The 19,457-nt window shown below is 31.1% G+C and overlaps 1 protein-coding gene across 1 annotated transcript in view; it reads right to left on the bottom strand.

Annotated features, from left to right (window-relative positions):
* Positions 1-19,457, bottom strand: part of LOC114337979 (E3 ubiquitin-protein ligase MARCHF3-like) — a 58,516-nt gene that overhangs the window by 24,376 nt on the left and 14,683 nt on the right. The window contains exon 2 of the mRNA XM_028288564.2: positions 10,952-11,066. Within this exon, the coding sequence (XP_028144365.1) occupies positions 10,952-11,035 (84 nt within the window). The 5' untranslated portion in view covers positions 11,036-11,066. The remainder of the gene's footprint in view (positions 1-10,951; positions 11,067-19,457) is intronic.

The raw sequence follows: 19,457 nt of genomic DNA, 5'->3' as shown, positions 1-19,457 counted from the left end.
TATGAAGGTTCTAAGTGCAACCAAAGTGGATGAAAAACATTGAATAGAAACAGGCTTATTTTGTCCCCTTATTTTATATTTATTGCTATTTTGCAGAAAGGGTAATAGTTTAAGACATTTTTAACCAGTCTTTTATCATACAAAATCATACAAAATTCAATTATCTTTATTTTATTTCTCTACGACTTTGTTCCAACATGAATCGTTTTAAAGTATTAAGCAAAAAAGTAAAAAAAATCGATGTTTTTCGAAATTTTTAAATATTTGAATTTTTTTATTAATGTCCCTGGCATATTTGAGAAGGAGCATAAGTCAATTATTATTGTTGAAGATGTCACCTAACTTTATCTGCAAAAATCCGAATGCCACCTAGACCAGGGCGCATCTGTAAAAATATTAGTACATTTGGACGTTGAGAGGTGACTCAAATTTTTTTGCAGAAATTGCTTGAAAATAAATCAAATAATAATAATTGAGTTATCCTCCCTCTCAAAAAGGTCCGGAACATTGTTTAAATAATTAAAATGTCAAAAAATTACGGAAAAATTCGATTTTTTTCTTCGTTTTTTGATTATAACTTTAAAAGCATTCATTTTCGAGAAAAGTTGTACTGACATAAAAGTTGCATAATTAAATATCCTACAATATAGAATTGGTTAAAAATTTAAAAAATAGTCACCCTTGTTGCAAAATAGCAATAATTGCGAAAAAACTATACAGAAACAAGTATTCGCATTTTATGTTTTTCAACCATTTATGCTACACTTAGGACCTTCATATTTCACCCAGAAAAACTTTATGATAAAGAAAAACAACACTGTAAATTTTATTAAGATCGGTTCAATAGATTGTGCAAAATAAATTTTGCAATCCAGCTTTCGTAAAAAAAATTCATTTTTTCAAAATGTTACAGGACTGAAAATAAAGGTGATAGCAAGTTGAATTTTTTTTGCGTATAGAAGTCTACTGTACCTTTCATTTGCAATTTTGTACAATTTGTACAACTGTAAAATTAAAATCGATTAACACCATGGCGTCAGGAATTTTTTTAAATAAACATTAATTATTGTTGCTACGCGCAGGACAGCGGATAGTTTGCTCTGATTGGACATTCCAATGACCTTTGATAATGATTGATACATTTTAATTTTTATTAAAGTTCGATATAAATAAATAAATTTGTTTATTGCAAAATACAAACACATACTCTATCCTTTGAAATAACACTTTAATTAGCAAAAACTTTCTTTGTTCATATATTTTAACTTAAATAATAAAAGTTTATTATTTTTAAACATATGCAATTGTTTAAACAATATTTCACAAACAATAATAAAATAAGATTTTTGTGGAATTAAAATATTAAAATACAACAAAATATAGAGTAAGAAAATAATATATTAGATAAAGATTGGAAGAAATTTTGGTGGAAATCAACTTGTGTGAATCGAACACCGCTGTCCTGCGCGTAGCACCAAAAATTATTGTTTATTTAAAAAATTTTCTGACGCCGTGGTAATTAATCGATTTTAATTTTGCAAATTGCAAATGAAAGGTACAGTACACTTCTATAAACAAAAAGAAATTCAACTTGCTATCTGCTTTATTTTCAGTCCTGTAACATTTTGAAAAAATAAATTTTTTTTGCGAAAGCTGGATTGCAAAATTTATTTTGCAAAATTTATTGAACCGATCTTTATGAAATTTACAGTATTATTTTACTGTATCATAAAGTTTTCTGGATGAAATATGAAGGTCTTAAGTATAGCATAAATGGTTGAAAAACGTAAAATGCGAATACTTGTTTTTGTATGGTTTGTTCACAATTATTGCTATTTTGCAACTAGGGTGACTATTTTTTTAAATTTTTAACCAATTCTGCATTATAGGAAATTTAATTTCGCAACTTTTATGTCAGTACAACTTTTCTCGGAAATGAATACTTTTAAAGTTATAATCAAAAAACGAAGAAAAAAATCGAATTTTTCCTTAATTTTCTGATATTTTGATTATTTAAACAATGTTCCGGACCTTTTTGAGAGGGAAGATAACTCAAATATTATTATTTGATTTATTTTCAAGCAATTTCTGCAAAAAAAATTGAGTCACCTCTCAACGTCCATCTCAAAACCGATGCGCCCTGGACTAACCTCGCACATCCAAAAATAGACTTTTTTCACAAATCCTTCCTGGTCTAAAAGATGATGTAAGAAGATGGATTAAATGGAAATGTAAACTGTGTGCAACCAAGTAATGGTACAGTTGGTAAAGAGGGCACCCTTGTGCAAAGGTGGGAGTCATACTGAAAGAGTAGCAATCGGCAGCAGGTCCACTTCCAAAAGCGGATGATGGAAATAAATATATCCTGGTAGCCATAGATTATTTTAGGCAATGGACTGATGACTATTCGATACCAAATCAAGAAGCTGCTAAGTAATTATTCAGCCGATTTGGTATTTGTTTGGACATTCACTTTGGCCAATGGCGAAATTTTGAGTCAACCCTCTTCCAAAACGTTTGTAATTTGATTGGTACAAATAAGACCAGAATGGCACCCCTATATCCTAAATCAGATGGAATGGTCGAGATAAATCAAACAACGGACAAACAACTGTCCAAAGTTCTATCCCAACATCAAAGATATTAGGACCAACATATTCATTTATCCCTAATAGTCTACCCAACGAGCGTGAATAAAACTACAGATTAGACCTCAAAAGTTGTTCAGATGAATCTATATGCTGGCTCAAATGAAACAAAAAAGCATGAACCCTTCCACGTACTAACTAATTTACTAATGGAATCTCGTTCGTATTTAACATGAAGTTACGGTCGCTTGAATGAGTTAAGCATCATAAAATTGGAAGAGTACTGCAATTAGAAGGTCCTCGATGTTAGCTATATATGGTTACCAGGAAGTCTTATACAGACAAGACAAGCTACGAGAATATGTGGTGTGCTCTCCTCTAACTAGATTGATGAAAATCGTATGTAATTATGATATCAAGAATTTGGCTTCACCAAAGACAGGCATTGCATTATAAAATCTGGATTCGAATATTGTAAGAATCAGGATTAAAACGATCTTGCAAGAAACCGACGTACGAATTACTGTGTGCTGCATTAACCCGAAGATATTGGGTGGAACTCATAAAACGTAGTACCTGCTAATGCTTCAAGTATGTGCTACATTTTTGAAGATTTTACTATACTTACAAAGCATTAAATGCTTTGTGAGTGTAGTAAAACACTTACAAAGCATTTCTAAGTGTAGTAATGCTTTGTAAGTGTAGTAAAATCTTCAAAAATGTAGTACATACTTGAAGCATTAGCAGGTACTACCTTTTATGCATTTCACCCATTCTGTCCTTCAAAGACAGTAGACTGTTATTTCTACTTGAGGGGTTTATGTTGAACTGGAGAGTCCTGTAGATTCTGTCATACTTTGCCTTCATCTAGAGTTGATGATATAGTCGAAACAAGTAAGCACTGAACCTCAAAAAAAAAAGACAAGGCGGATCTTAATAATTATTTTTGCATTCGATTCGTGAACGCGCCAGGAAACTTTGTGACCCCGAGCCATAATATAATATTGAAAAACTGCATACAAAAAATGCATTCTTAAAGTGCATTTCAAACAGACAATAAAAAAAATTCAGAACTCGTAAATTATCGACGGAAATGAGTTCAATTGTGTTACTCTGCGGTATTTGGGGTCGCTGAAAACGAATATGACGTCGTAAGTGATGTCCGGAGTACCTGGTGCCAAGGGTACCTACTGTTTACCTCGTCATTAAAATTCTTAAAAAATTGGTCAAAATCATTACTTGGGGGTTTTTAGGGTCACTAACGCCGAATATGACATCGGAAGTGATCTGCGGAGTACCTGGTGCCCAGGATACCTACTGTTTATCTCGTGACTAATGATTTTTGACTAAATTTTTAATGAATTTGCCGAAAACTTCGGAAGACGAGGTAAACAGTAGGTACCCTGGGCATCAGGTATTCCGTAGATCACTTCCGATGTCATATTGGTCGTCAGCGACCCAAAAACCTCATGAGTAATAATTTTTGACTAATTTTTTAATTAATTATCCAAAAACTCCAGAAGACGAGGTACCCTGGGCACTAGATATTCCGGAGATAATTTCCGATGTCATATTCGTCGTTAGGGACCCCAAAAACCCCCAAGTAATGATTTTTGACTAATTTTTTAATACATTTTTTGCCAAAAACTCCATAAGACGGGGTAAAAAGTAGGTACCCTGGGCACCAGGTACTCCGTAGATCACTTCCGATGTCATATTCGTCGTTAGTGACCCTAAAAACCCCCCGAGTAATGATTTTTAATGAATTTTAATGACGAGGTATACAATAAGTACTCTGGGCACCAAGTACGCCGGAGAACACTTACGACGTCATATTCGTTTTCATCGGCCCCAAAAACCCCTGAGTAACAAAATTGAACTCATTTCCGCCGATAATTGACGAGTTCTGAATTTTTTATTGTCTGTTTGAGATGCACTTTAGGAATGCATTTTTTAATGCAGTTTTTCAATATTATATTATGGCTCGGGGTCACAAAGTTTCCTGGCGCATTGACGAATCGAATGCAAAAAGAATTATTAAGATCCGTCTTGTCGTTTTTTTTTTCGGAGGTAAGGCCGATTTTTCTGCTTTTGCTTCGCCTTATAAGGACGTACAGATCTATACTCCAGGCTGTGGGTGAAAAAACGTGATATAATTCAGGAATTTTTGAAACCTATCAGGTGTTGTAAAGGACGATTCCAGGAATAACTTATACTAAAATGTGACCAAAAATATTGTGAGCTTTTTTTAATTGCAATTTTCATTTGGTAAATTTGCAATTTTTAAAGATTTTTAATTTTGCAGCTTAGGATATTGATTCTAGAGAAAAATTTTTTAATAGAAAGTTGTAGTAAATTAAAAAACCTAAAATTTGAGCTATGGTAAGTTTGATTTCGTTTATTAGTTATTGCAAAACAGCCTGCCAAATGTCCAAAATGGCCGTTTTTTACAATTGCGTTATTTATTGTACAAATAATTTTTTTTATATTTTAAAGTTTTAAAATAAAGATCTTTCAATTCCAAACATAAAAAAAATTTTAAGGCCGGATTAACGAATTTGTTGCTTACATATTATAAATTGTTTATCCCAAGAGGTCAAATGTCGAAGGCTATAACTTCTTGAAAAAAAATCGTAGAGAGTTGGTGAAACATCCAAACTCCTTCTAAAGAGTCATATTTTCATATTCTGATGTAAATAAATGCGTAAAACATTTTGAAACCTCTAATTTTTGGGTTTGAAAATAAGGGGGCAAATTTCGTTTTAATCATTTAGAGCTGAAGCGGCCCTGTACATCCTATGAGTTTTTAACTTACAGATTATTGTTGCCGAAGACGAAACGAAGATTTATAAAGAAATAAAAAATTTCTACGACCAACTGAAGCCGAGCTAAATGTTGGGTTTGAAAATAAGGGGTCAAATTTCGTTATAAACATTTAGAGCTGAAGCGGCCCTGTACATCCTATGAGTTTCTAACTTACAGATTATTGTTACTGAAGACGAAACAAAGATTTATAAAAAGATAAAAATTTACTACAACCAACTGAAGCCGAGATAATTGTTTCTTTTTTCTTAAATCGTAGTGCCTTTATTTATAACAACTAAGAAATTATTTTACAGTCATTGACTAAATAAAGACTTATATTATCTTAAAATAAAAATTATTATAAAATATAGTTACATTTAATTATTAAAAATTATTTTTAAAATCGGTGCTTTTGCGAGCGGCCGAATTTTGCAAATCGCCCGGCTCGCTTCAAATCCGCGCGATCGGAAAATTTTTACGTAACTTGTACTAAATTTCTACCGAAAACAATTTAATAATATTACCATTATAATATACATACAGTCTATTTGCCACTGTATTTGTTTTTCTTGATAAACTTTTATATGTGAAATCTCATTTCTGAAGAAATAATATTACAAAAATGATACATATAATAATAATATATGAAATATATTTTTAATTTTTTCATTGTTATATAAATATAGTAATTAATAGTAATGCCAGGAAGGCAAAGGATTATCTTGTTAGAAAATTTACGTACGTCGTTCAACACAACAACTACAAATCTTTTTAGAGCAGCAGTACCGATTTAGTGTGCAAGTACAGATTGCCATGATGGTCGCCAACATCCAAAACGGATAGTCACTACAAGAAGAAAAGGTTTTATATTGTATAGTAAGAAGTAACATTATTATTATTATATTTATATAACAATGAAAAAATTAAAAATATAGTTATATATTTCATAATATATGTATCATTTTTGTAGTATTATTTCTTCAGAAATGAGATTTCACATATAAAAGTTTATCAAGAAAAACAAATACAGTGGTAAATAGACTGTATACTATAATGGTAATATTATTAAATTGTTTTCGGTCAAAATTTAATACAAGTTACGTAAAAATTTTCCGAGCGCGCGGATTTGAAGCGAGCCGGACGATTTGCAAAATTCGGCCGCTCGCAAAAGCACCGATTTTAAAAATAATTTTTGATAATTAAATACAACTATATTTTATAATAATTTTTATTTTAAGATAATATAAGTCTTTCTTTAGTCAATGACTGTAAAATAATTTCTTAATTTTTATAAATAAAGGCACTACGATTTAAGAAAAAAGAAACAATTATCTCGGCTTCAGTTGGTTGTAGAACATTTTTATTTTTTTATAAATCTTTCTTTCGTCTTCAGCAACAATAATCTGTAAGTTAGAAACTCATAGGATGTACAGGGCCGCTTCAGCTCTAAATGATTATAACGAAATTTGCCTCCTTATTTTCAAACCCAAAAACATAACTATTTAGAAGGAGATTGGATGTTTCACCAACTCTCTACGATTTTTTTTTTCAAAAAGTTATAGCCTTCGACATTTGACCTCTTGGGATAAACAATTTATAATATCTAAGCAACAAATTCGTTAATCCGGCCTTACAATTTTTTTTATGTTTGGAATTGAAAGGTCTTCATTTTAAAGCTTTAAAAAATAAAAAAAAAATATTTGTACAATAAAGACCGCAATTGTAAAAAACGGCCATTTTGGACCTTTCGCAGGCTGTTTTGCAATAACCAATAAACGAAATTAAACTTACTATAGCTCAAGTTGTAGGTTTCTTAATTTACTACAACTTTCTATTAAAAAGTTTTTCTCTAGAATCAATATCCTAAGCTGCAAAATTAAAAATCTTTAAAAATTGCAAATTTAACAAATGAAAATCGCAATTAAAAAAAAGCTCACAATATTTTTGGTCACATTTTAGTATAAGTTATTCCTGGCATCGTCCTTTACAACACCTGATAGGTTTCAAAAATTCCTGAATTATATCCTGAAATCGGCCTATTTTTCACCCACAGCCTGGAGTATAAGAGTGGAACTAATAATGAGTAATCTTATTTTCGACGTATCCCGTCGAAAGCGTTACAATTCGTCTGTATTACTTTTAATTCGAAGTTTGGTTTTTGAAGTTTTGAAAATGATATTAAAACTGTCAAAAGAACTTTTACAAAATAAATATTTTGCATGTTAAATTTTAGTACGTTCGTTAACGGTAAAATATTGCAAAACCTCTAAATTTTAAAGAACCGCTTGGATTGACATCAAATTTTGCATACACATACCTAACAGGTCAAAGAAAAAAAGTGATATTGTGCCGATGTGTGCTTTTGCCATAGAGGTGAGTTTCACCCCCTCTTGGGGTGAAAAAATATATTTCCAAAATAATTCCGGAAATGAATAAACTGACTGATTCTAAGCAACTTTTGTCCTATAGAGTTGTTTCACTAAGTCAATACTTTTTGAGTTATTTGCGAGTGAACATGTTCCTTATTCAACAAAATAACCACGTTTTTAGACGGTTTTTCGCAAATAACTCAAAAAGTAAGTATTTTGTTGAAAGAAACATTCTTAGCAAAAATATAGCCTGTAAAAAAGTGAAAAAGATGGTGTATATACACTGGGGTGCAAAATTAACCGGACACCTTAAAAATGGGTCATTTTTATTGTCTCGAATTTTCTAAACCTGTTGTCCGATTTAAGTGATTTTTTATTAGGTTACAGTTTTTTTCTTTAACAATATAGCTGTAATAATATTAATGCTAAACCGGTAAATTCTCTTTATCTACTCTATGTCATATTATGTATCAGTTTTTAAAAGATAAAGGCAGTTTTTGTTTATATTCGATTCAGAGTTGGACCACCATCTCCATATAGCTATTTCAGCATCCTCATGCCTCCTCAGTGAAGCTATGCAGTCACAACTCTGAAAGAAACATAAACAATCTGCCTATTTAAGGGAAACCATCGCGATACAATGATTCCACCTTTTGAGACGCAATCTAGCGACATCTCTCGTATTATGAGGAAAACAACGAAAAGCCCTAGATACAAAGTTTACTACTTTTTAAACAATTAGAATAATTGAAATAAAAATATAATAATTGAAATAAAAATATAATAAACAATATTTTAAATCTAAGACTTTTCGTTAATAAACTGCTTTCTGGCTGCATCCCGTACCTCCGGATTTTACAATATATAATCACAGAGACGACGAAAATAGGAGAAAGCAAATAGAGGACACTTATGCCACGCATTTAGTTTCTCTTCGTCTAGGAAAAGGACCGAAAGACAGTTTCTAAATACTCAAAACTGAGTAAAAATGGAAAAGAGAAAGGCAGTTTTTGTTTATATTCGATTCAGAGTTGGACCACCATCTCCTTTTTAGTTTGTGAAACTGTCATTATAGATAGCAGTGTGTGAAGGGTTTAAAGTGTGCGTGAAGTAACAATGTATTACGTTACGTTATCAATGTATTATGTGAATAAGTGTTTAAAAAAATCTTAAATTGTGTTTTATAATAGTTATTTATGATATAAGTGTTAAAAGTACAATTTTAAGGCACGCATGTGAAAGTTTTCAGAATGAGCGTAGCGAATTCTGCAATTCACATGAGTGCCTTAAAAATGTACTTTTCAACACGTAAATAATACAATATTTTTTCTACAAACGTTATAAATTTATAAAATACAATATTTTTGTTAATTGCTGAAACCATGAATCCTATGACCCGTACAAGGTAGAACTGGTTGTCTACACTCGAGGGGAATGTCTAAAAATTCTTAGCGAAAATATTATACCGTTGCATAAACTTGTTTTTTCTACAAACGTGTTAAAAATGCAATAATACAGTTTAAATTAAATTTTAAAAAACCTTTTTAATCACATTTTTCAAATTGAGCAAGTTGTACTATTAATATTAATGTTAATAAATGAAATATAAATATTTTGACGTTTCACAATTTGACAATTTACTTTTTACTGCAGTGCCTTAAAAATTTTAAAGCACTAGTGCTTTAAAGTAGCATTTCTAACGCTCCTATGGAGTGCTAAGATTTGCATTTTTAACACGGTTGTAGAAAAAAAATTATAGCATCAAAAGTAAACAAGTTACGCTCAAAATAAAGTTGGTCCCTTTTCTTTGGTAAAAAAATCAGGAAAATCACCCCCTAATTAGCATCTCAAATGAACTTAATCGTTACCATTTCACAAGTTTCTTTACTCGTGTATGTATTGTTTATATGATCTGTAAGTTTCATCGGTTCAAAGTCCTTATTTTTGAAAGGGCTATAGTTAAAAGGGCTTGAACGATTCACCAATCACGAGTTTAGAAACACCCAATCTTAACCGATTTTTGTCTTACAGAAAAACAAAAAAGTACAAAAGATTTAAAAAAACTAAGCCGACTTTTTTATTGTTTGAGATTTTTGTTATCTCCAACAATTTTTAAGTTATTTTGAAAAAAAAGCATTTGTTTCAAAATTAAAATTTTTAAAAAGATTACTTTAAAACCAATTGTTTTCAAAAATAATCACTTTGAATTAATAAAACTTACAGATCATATAAACACAACATAAGTAAAGGAACTTGTCAAGCGGTAGGTAACGATTAATTTCATTTAAGTTGCTAATTAGGGGGTGATCGCAAAAAGTGCTTAATTTTTTATATATTTCACGTTGAAATACTCTATTTGGAATTTGGTGAACATAAACCTATGTTTCATTAGCCTATAACTCTGGTTCTTCTAGGTGTAGAGACCTCGTGCATACACCATCTTTTTTACTTTATTGCAGGCTATATTTTTACTCAGAACATTTTTTTCGATAAAATACTTACTTTTTGAATTATTTGCGAAAAACCGTCTAAAAACGTGCTTATTTTGTTGAAAAATGAACATGGTCACTCGCAAATAACTTGAAAAATATTGACTTTGTGAAAAAAGTTTATAGAACAAAAGTTCCTTAGAATTAGTAAGTTTATCCATTTCCGGACTTATTTTGGACCTATATTTTTTTACCCCCGAGAGGAGGTAAAACTGACCCCCAGGGCAAAAGCACACATCGGCACAATATCACTTTCTTTCTTTGAGCTGTTAGCTATGCGTTTGCCAAATGTCATGTCAATCCAAGCGGTCCTTTAAAATTTACAGCAAAAACCGTGACTGAAAAAGAATGTACTATTTACATAAATTAAATCCGTAAGTTTTATTCAAAAATCGTTACAATAAAGAGAGAGAGAGAGAGAGAGAGAGAGAGAGAGAGAGAGAGAGAGAGAGGGGGGGGGGGGGAAAGAGAAGAATTATTGTATTAAATGAAATGAAAAATATCCGAAGATAAAATCACGAACATTTAGGAGAAAGCAGGAAGAAAACAGATAAAGAAGTAAAAGACATGAGTACTCAGAGTTATAACAACATCAATATAAAAAGCCTGAAAGGGTAAATTTGCATTAACTGCGGTGAATGTCTTGTTAATATCGTATTGAAATCTCGTATTAAAAAAAGTGTGTTTAAAAAGAAATTACTTTACAATCACATGGGGTTATCAGGTCCTCGTCCTTCTCACTATCGTAACAAATACGGCAGACTAGTGATATAATCGACGACATCGTTTTGAAAAACTTATTATCTGGAAAGGAACTAAAGGTTGTTGGCTTAGTAATATTAAGTAGTGATATAAACTGCTCGTCAAAAATTAAGGATATTGGTATTATTCAAATAAAACTTTAACTATCGAAAAAATTTGGTTATCAACGAAAACATTTCGTTTATAAATTCGCAAAAGTGTGTGTGTTATTGCGTTGCCGCTCCTGCAATACACAGATCAGATTTATTGATGGATTCTTATGTAGTTTTTTTCTTCTGAATCCAAATCTGAAAACGGCATTTCGATATTTCTAACCGTTTTAGAGATAATCGACCTCAAAGTCTAAAATGTGACGTCACAATCGTTTTATTTTCTGCCGACACACTACACGTCCAGCTGAAATCGTTGCTATTAAGTAGGCTAGTTTTTCAATTTCGATTTGTTCAGCAAAGCATAGGTTATTTACATTTGAGTTTGACACTTCGTGAATGTCAAACTAAATTTTAAATTAAGTATTAATAAAATATCAATGACATTTGATAGTGAATTTAATTATTATATAAAATAAATAAGATGTTTAAAAATACAATTTGAGTATATTTTAAAAGCAATAATTTATTAACAGCTTTAAAAAGGTTTATACGAGTATACGGCCTCCCCTTTATGATAAATGGACTGTTCCATTGACTATGAAATTAAAATATAGTCGGTTCGCTGAACTCGACACAACTGGCTAGTGATTTTAGTAGGTACTTTTTTTTTGTTTTTTGCGAATTTTGCCAAAATTGGCAAAATTACTAATTACTTAGTAATTATTATTAACTAATTAGTAATCTTTTTTTGCCAAAATGGCAAAATTATTAACTAAAATCACTAGCCAGTTGTGTCTGAGTTTAGCGAACCGACAGTATATGAAATAATATTGTTTGGTATAAAAAATTATGGTCTGATATGTGCAATTACATCCTTCTAACGGAAAAAAAATTGAAGATTTTTCTCAAATTATGGATACCAACAACATTTTCATTTATAACTCTTTTATTTTTAATTTGACGAAGATAAGTTATTCTTCATAAAAAGCTCTTCATGTTCTAAGATTTATGATGCAACCATCATATATAAAATTTTATTAATTTTATACGAGGTATATAAAAAATATGAATTTCGATCAAGAGTAAACTACCTTTATAGTTTATAGCATTTAAATTATAATGATATAATTGCACATTAAAACATAATTATTAATTCTAAACTACTTTTCATAATAGCAATTTTCCATATTATGAATTAAAATACGTAAATAAACAAAGTTTTCGTTATGATAATGCTCGCATTTTTAGCTTGTTTTAATATCAAATGGAAGTAAACAGTCCCATTAAATCCTTTTTTTTTTATTCACAAAAAAATATCAGTACATTTTGACTGCAATAATTTAGAAGGCATTAATTACCATGTGTTCAGTCTGTCTCTGAACTGTACTGGATTCTAAACAATACTTATAATTTTGAAGTTTTTTAGTACAGAGGTATGGAAAGAAGGAAGTTAAGCGTTGCAGAGGCAAATATGACTATTGGTATGATCCAGGCTGGGGCTAGGCAAGTGGATATAGTCGTAAATGAAAGTTTTAATGTATCGCAATGTGTGGTTTCTCGGTTTAGGGGAGTACAATTAGAACGAAAACATGCATTGTTTCGGAATAATTCAAACAAGCTTATATTTTTTTAACACTTTTTTGTTAGTTTATATACATGTTCAAGTAAAAAGTTCTACTCGCAGATTTGGCCGCTAATTGTTTATTAATTGTTTAAACCAGTGTTTCCCAAAGTGTGGGTCGCGACCCCCTGGGGCGTCCCAATGAGGTACTAGGGGGGTCGCCGGAAATTTCCAAAATAAGACAAAAACACTACTTTGTTAAATCATGTATTTTTATTTTAATAAAGCCGTAAATAAAAATTAACAATTAATTATCAAACGAAACATAAAACTAAATATTAAAAGTCCTTAAAAGTAAAAGAAAAAAATAAAGTCAAATATTACAATGTTAATGAAACCCATGCGCCTGTTTTTTTGAAACTAGCCTTTCAAATCTAGGCTGTGTATTTGAGACACACACAATTATATCGTTTTCAAGTACGAGACGATTTCTCACTTTTGTTTTAATGGCAGTCATAGACGAGAAAATTAACTCACATAAATATGATGTTACAAATGGAACCAAACATTTTACAGCTTCATTCGCCAACTGAGGGTATTCCTGCATCTTTTTGGTCCAAAATTTGTCCGGGTTCTGGGAAAAAAATTGGAGCTTCAACATTCCATCACTTGATATTTCAATAAGTTGTTCTTTCATGTTTATTGGTATTTCAAGCATGTTGAAAGGAATCGGCTAAAAACGGATTCAGTATCCATCTGCAACTGTCGTAACTGTTTTGAATTTCTTCGGGGAAATAATCACAGAGCTGTTGTTTTAAATTAAGCAAAGTAACTTGCATGCCTGCATAAACTTGTTCAAAATTTGTAGCACTGTAACATACATTTTCTATAATTTCCTGAACGCACTGGAATGAATCGAGCTGCTTTTTGCCAAGTGAAGTTGACCATAAATCGATTTTTCTTATAAACCCCTTAATTTTATCTGTGGCTGTAATTATATTAATGTCGCGACCTTGCAAATTACTGTTCAAAATATTTAATTGCTCGAATATATCAGCAAGGAAACCTAGTTTCAAAAGCCAAATACGATCGGAAAATTGATTTTCATATGGGGACTTCTCATCTTTCAAATACATTAAAAGCTCTGCTCTTAAGTCAAATACTCTTTTTAAGACGCTGCCCCTTGAAAGCCACCTTACTTCGGTGTGATAAAGAAGATTTTGAAATATAGCACCCATGTCTTCGCAGATTTTTCGAAAAATACGGGTCTGTAAAGCTTTTCCTTTAATGGAATTTACAACTTTAATGATGGACGCCAGAGCTTCTCGATGTAAAAAACAATGTCTCCATGTGGCATTAGGCATTATTTCTTGTAATCTGACGACAAGACCAGATTGATGTCCTGTCATAGCTTTAGCGCCAGCTGTGCATATAGCAATACATTTTACCCAGTCAATAACATATTTACTTGTGCGTTTCACAAAACTGTCGAATAAACATTTTCCAGTGGTATTGGTCTCCAATGGGGAACAAAATAAATTATCTTCTTGAATGCCATTATTTGTATCATATCTTACAAACGTAATAAATTGGGCACAGTTAGATATATCCGTGGATTCGTCCATTTGAAGAGAGAAGTACGTGCATTTATTAAGATTTTCCACAACTTGCGCTTGAATATCTTCTGCAATATCACTAATTCTTCTTTGGATAGTATTATTTGACAGAGGTATTGTTTTTAACTTTGCAGACTCTTTTCACCAATCATTATATGTACCATTTCAACAGCTGCTGGCAAAATCAGATTTTCAGCAATTGTGTGCGGATTACTAGTTTTGGCAACGCGATAAACAACTTTATAACTTGCTAATAATGCTTTTTCGTTAGTAGTGGTTGCCAATTGAAAAGTATCTTGCTGTTTGTGAAGGACGTTCAGCTTTCTTTCAAAGAATTCTACGGGTTTGTCTTTTTTATCTGGATGTTTGCTATTTAAATGTCGAAGTAACTTTGATGGCTTCATGCTTTCGTTTGACAATACTTCTCCATAAATAACACATTGTGGTTTATTGGAAATAATGGTAAAATCATATTTAAGATATTCATCACTGTAAAGTCTCTTTTTCTTTTTATTACTGCCACTTTCAGACGTAGATGGTTCTGCACTTATTTTTAAAAACTTATCCATAATTTGTAATTTATCGTAGACGTAAATACGTAAACGGGAATACGTAAGTCGCAAAATATTTACTCATTACTTAATACCGCTGCATTCGCCACAACGTGCTGTTTCCAACTGAGGTCTCATTGCACATCGCCGCTTATATAAAGCCAAAACGAGGCTACGAGAACGTTCCAGAGTGCCATCTAGTAGCGAAGTAAGGAGTAGAGCCTTCGCGAATATCATGGAAAAGTATTGCGATGTAGACACAAAGATGTCGCGGTGTACAATGTGCAGTCGGCTTTTTATTATTTATTTTTATTGTAAATGCTAATCTGGCAGAAGTACTACTAGTGTACTAGTGGGACAGATCGCAATTATTAAAATAATTGTTGAATTTTTTAAATGTATTTAGTTTGAATTTAAACAGTAAAGTAAAATAAAATTTGAGAAACCATCAGTTGTAAATTAGGCACGCTATTTTTGTCGCTATTTTGGTTTGGGTGATGAGTAAGGGGTCATGAACAATTTTTTTAACAAAAAGGGGTCGCGCTTTAGATAAGTTTGGGAAACACTGGTTTAAACAATAACAATTGTTTTGTATAAATAATTTTAAAACTATCGTTGAATTCTTCATTTTATGCTGAATCCGAATATGGCATTACAATTTGAAAATTCTTATACAGAAGCTCTTATACAGTATATTTGCGTAGCTAGGAACCACATGGAAAACTTTTTTATTATCAATTTTACGAAGAAAAGTTATTCTTTATAAAATACTCTGGATAGTCAAAAATCTAAAACTCAACCACCAGATATCAAATTTTATCAATTTTATACGAGTTATGTCAAAAATATGAATTTCTTTAGAGAGTAAAGTACATTTTTATTCCATAATATCAAAAAATTATATTATGAAAAGTTGTTTGAAATTAAAAACTATGTTTTAGTATACAATTACATTATTCTAATCGAAATCAAATATTCAATTTTTTCTCAAATTACGGATATTCATCATCATTTTATTACAATTATTGTAACTATTTTATTATCAATTTTACGAAAAAAAGTTATTCCCGATAAAATGCTCTACCTGGTCTAAAATCTATGATACAATCATCAGATATCAAATTTTTTCAGTTTTATACGAGGTATGTAAAAAATATGAATTTTTGTTAAGAGTCAAGTGCCTTTATTATTCACAATATTTAAATTATAAGAACGTAGTTGAATACTGAAACATATTTTTTAATTCCAAACAACTTTTCTTGATAACAATTTTCGATATTCTGAAATATAAAGGTACTTTACTCTTGAGTAAAACATATTTTTTGACATACCTCGTATAAAATTAATAAAATTTTCTATTTTTTGATGGTTGCATCTTACATTATATACGATGCAGAGTATTTTATAAGGAATAACTTTCTTTCGTAAGACTGATAATAAAAAAGTTATCAATAGGTTCCAAGTTACGCAGATATATTGTATAAGAGCTAAAAAAAATTTTTTTGTTGAACATTTATTATTGTTGAAGCTTATTATTAAATGTATTTTAGATAAGTTTTATAGAAAAAAGTTTTGGTCACTTTGTATAAACATTTTTTTAGCTGGTAATTTTCGGTTTTTGTATTACATTTTTGCTATCTTTCTTAATTTTCTCAAAAAGAGATAGCTTATTTCATCTCTAAAGCAAAATAATTCAGTTCATTTTAAAGAGTACATCCTGAGCTTTAAAAAAATACCTATAAAAATGTAATAAATCTGTTTAAAATTGTAATACCGTCTTAAATTGGTGTTAATTCTCTAAAACTATGAAGTTTTCAAAAATTACATTTTTTGAGACGTCGTATCATTTGAATTAAATTTTTGAGATTTTTTTGAATGCAACATCGTTTAGTAAGATGCTTAAAAGGTAAGTTGTGCAAAATTCAGAGTTTTATAAGAAAAATTTTATTAGTTACACATTTTTAAATCATTTTTAAATAAAATTCATGTAAGTCTCACTTTCAGCCCACACCCTACTTATGCCCATAAATTTTGTTTCTTTTTATTATAACCCTAAGATAGCTGAATTATTCTTTTTTCATGTTCAATCTGTAAAATTTCATTTGATCGATTAGTTAAAGAATTACATTAAAATAACTCAACCGTGCACTTGGCCGTACGCTAGTTTACAGTGCGCCAATATTTGTGAGAAGGGTGGCTTTAGCGTTATAAATAAAAAAATATAGAAGCTACAGATTTAATTTTAGAAAAATCTTTATATAAGGTTTTTTTGGTAAAATTTTCTGAATGTTTCAATGGACTAGTCAGTTTTTTTCTAAAATTTATATTTTCGGAGTTATTTAAAAAAATATCTAATTTCGCAGTTCATTTGTTTAATAAAAAATGAAGCACCCACTTCTCGAGTAGAACTTTTTGATATGTTGTTTATTAAAAATTTCTTAATGAAATTACAAAAAGTTTTATCTTGTTTGATTTTTTCCGAAGTGAAAATCTATATGCACTCCCCTAGTTAGTCAATCCTTTCAACGAAACGGAAAATGTTGCGGAACGGCTTAAAACTGGGAGGCGACGCCCGCCCAGGACCATTACATTTCGCAAAATTAAATTCCAACAGAGCGCGCTCAAAACTTCAAAGATGGACGACAACTCTAGGAAAACAATTGATTTTGTCATTTGAATTCACAGTTCTAAAACGTTAAATTAAAATCATTTACAGGAGTGTTTTGCCAAAGTAACCACTAAGTTTTTCAACTAAGACATCTTATAAGTTAAAGACGACTCAAAATTATGTTTAATCTGTATGCATTCATTAAAATTTGATGCTAACTACTGATTTGTTTTTACCTTTTTTTCATAAAAAATCTGGCCCCCCAATAATCACACAGCGTTCTAAAAAGTATTAATATATCTTAGGATTTCTAATTTTGTTTTTAATTTAATTAATAGGTGCACTACAGTTTATTTTACACCAACAGATAACAATTTTTAATTAAATAAAAACTGGAAACTTGGAAACTAAGTACAGTAGGAAAAATGAAAGAATACCCATGAATAGTGTGACCAATTCCAATTCAGTCGAATCCGGGACAAGGATGAAAAAAATACCTGAAATCCGGGACATTTCAATGAAAATCGGGCCATTTTTGTTCAGAAGACGATAATTAAAATACAGAAACGAAAAAAGTCCACCATTTTAGTTCTCGTAATAATATCACGATATAAAATGCATGCGTTTTGGATTTGGTATTAGTATTACACTCTAGACATTGTCCACTTTTTTTTTCCCACCAATTCAATTTGATGTGAATTCTAGAATAACGTATTCAAAATTTCAAAATAGAATTTTACCAAAACGTTCAAAATTCGGATGGCCCGGAAGCCTTGTCCGGGACACCGGGACACGACTTCGTAATTCGGGCCATGTCCCGGATTTTTCGGGCTAGTTGGTCACACTACCCATGAACGAACATATAAAAGACGCTGTATTTTCCTGTCGCCGTGTCACATAAAAAATTGGCCAGCGCAAGTACATGTAATAATTATTGTTACATGTACTTGCACTGGACAATTTTCTTTGTGACACGGTGACAGGAAAATACAGCGTGATTTATATGTTCGTTCATGGGTATTCTTTCATTTTTCCGACTGTAGGTGAATTTATTCTATAATAATTGTGTTCTGGAAATTACGAAGTGGTCGGGATATTTTGCATAACAATATACATTCTATGTACAGAATATATACTACATTTTATTTATTTATTTAATTTTGCAGTCGCTTAAACATTAAAAAATACTACGTTTAATAGAAACGTTAAATTAACAAAATGTGTGATTTGGCATTGGTTAATTTAGGTCATTACATAGAGTATAATAGGAATGAATACTGAGGAACACTGCAAAAGTTTTTTTAAGTCGAAATTATTGTTAATTACAACATAAACTGACCGCAAATATGTACACAAATTAATGGCAAAGTCAATGTTTTCCTTGAGTTGATGCTTTTCAAATTCGCCACCAGGCGTCGCCCACTTTGCGGTTCCTCGCCATTACTCTAGTCTATTAGCTCGAAGAACGCCACTCGATATCTGTAGAATCATAAATAGGAAGTTTTTTAATGCAACGGGAACTGAGATTTCAGTAGTAACTCTACGTCGAGAAGGCTCTCTGAGGTCAATTTAGGATCAAGGCGCCTTTTAACCCTCGCAGGACCAACCTCCTAGTCAGGGCCTATTTTACCACTAGGCCCATGAGGCACCTGCCTCAGGCCCGTATTTGAATGGGGCCAGGAAAGATCACCAAACAAAACATGTTTATTACAATAACAAAACAAATTTTCAAAATTCTTTCATTTTACGAACAGGCAATGATAAATGATAACCATAAGAGTTAAAATTAAGTGGATAGGCGCAAACTTTCGGCTTCAATTCTCTTTAAATGCATTCTTTTTTTCGAATCCTCTTCTTCTTCTTCTTCTTCTTCTTTTTATATAGACATTACTCTGTCTGTTTTTCAATGTGCCTCCAGTAAGTTGTCATTCCATCTTTTTCGTAGTCTTCCCACTGATCGTCTTCCTATTGGGGAACCATCTCTCGCCGTCCTTACTATTTGTTGTCATTCGGCTT

The sequence above is a fragment of the Diabrotica virgifera genome, chromosome 3 (genome assembly GCF_917563875.1).
Source record: "Diabrotica virgifera virgifera chromosome 3, PGI_DIABVI_V3a".
NCBI classification, from domain to species: domain Eukaryota; kingdom Metazoa; phylum Arthropoda; class Insecta; order Coleoptera; family Chrysomelidae; genus Diabrotica; species Diabrotica virgifera.
Note: the sequence above shows the minus strand (reverse complement) of the source record. Positions and strands in the feature narration are given on the sequence as shown.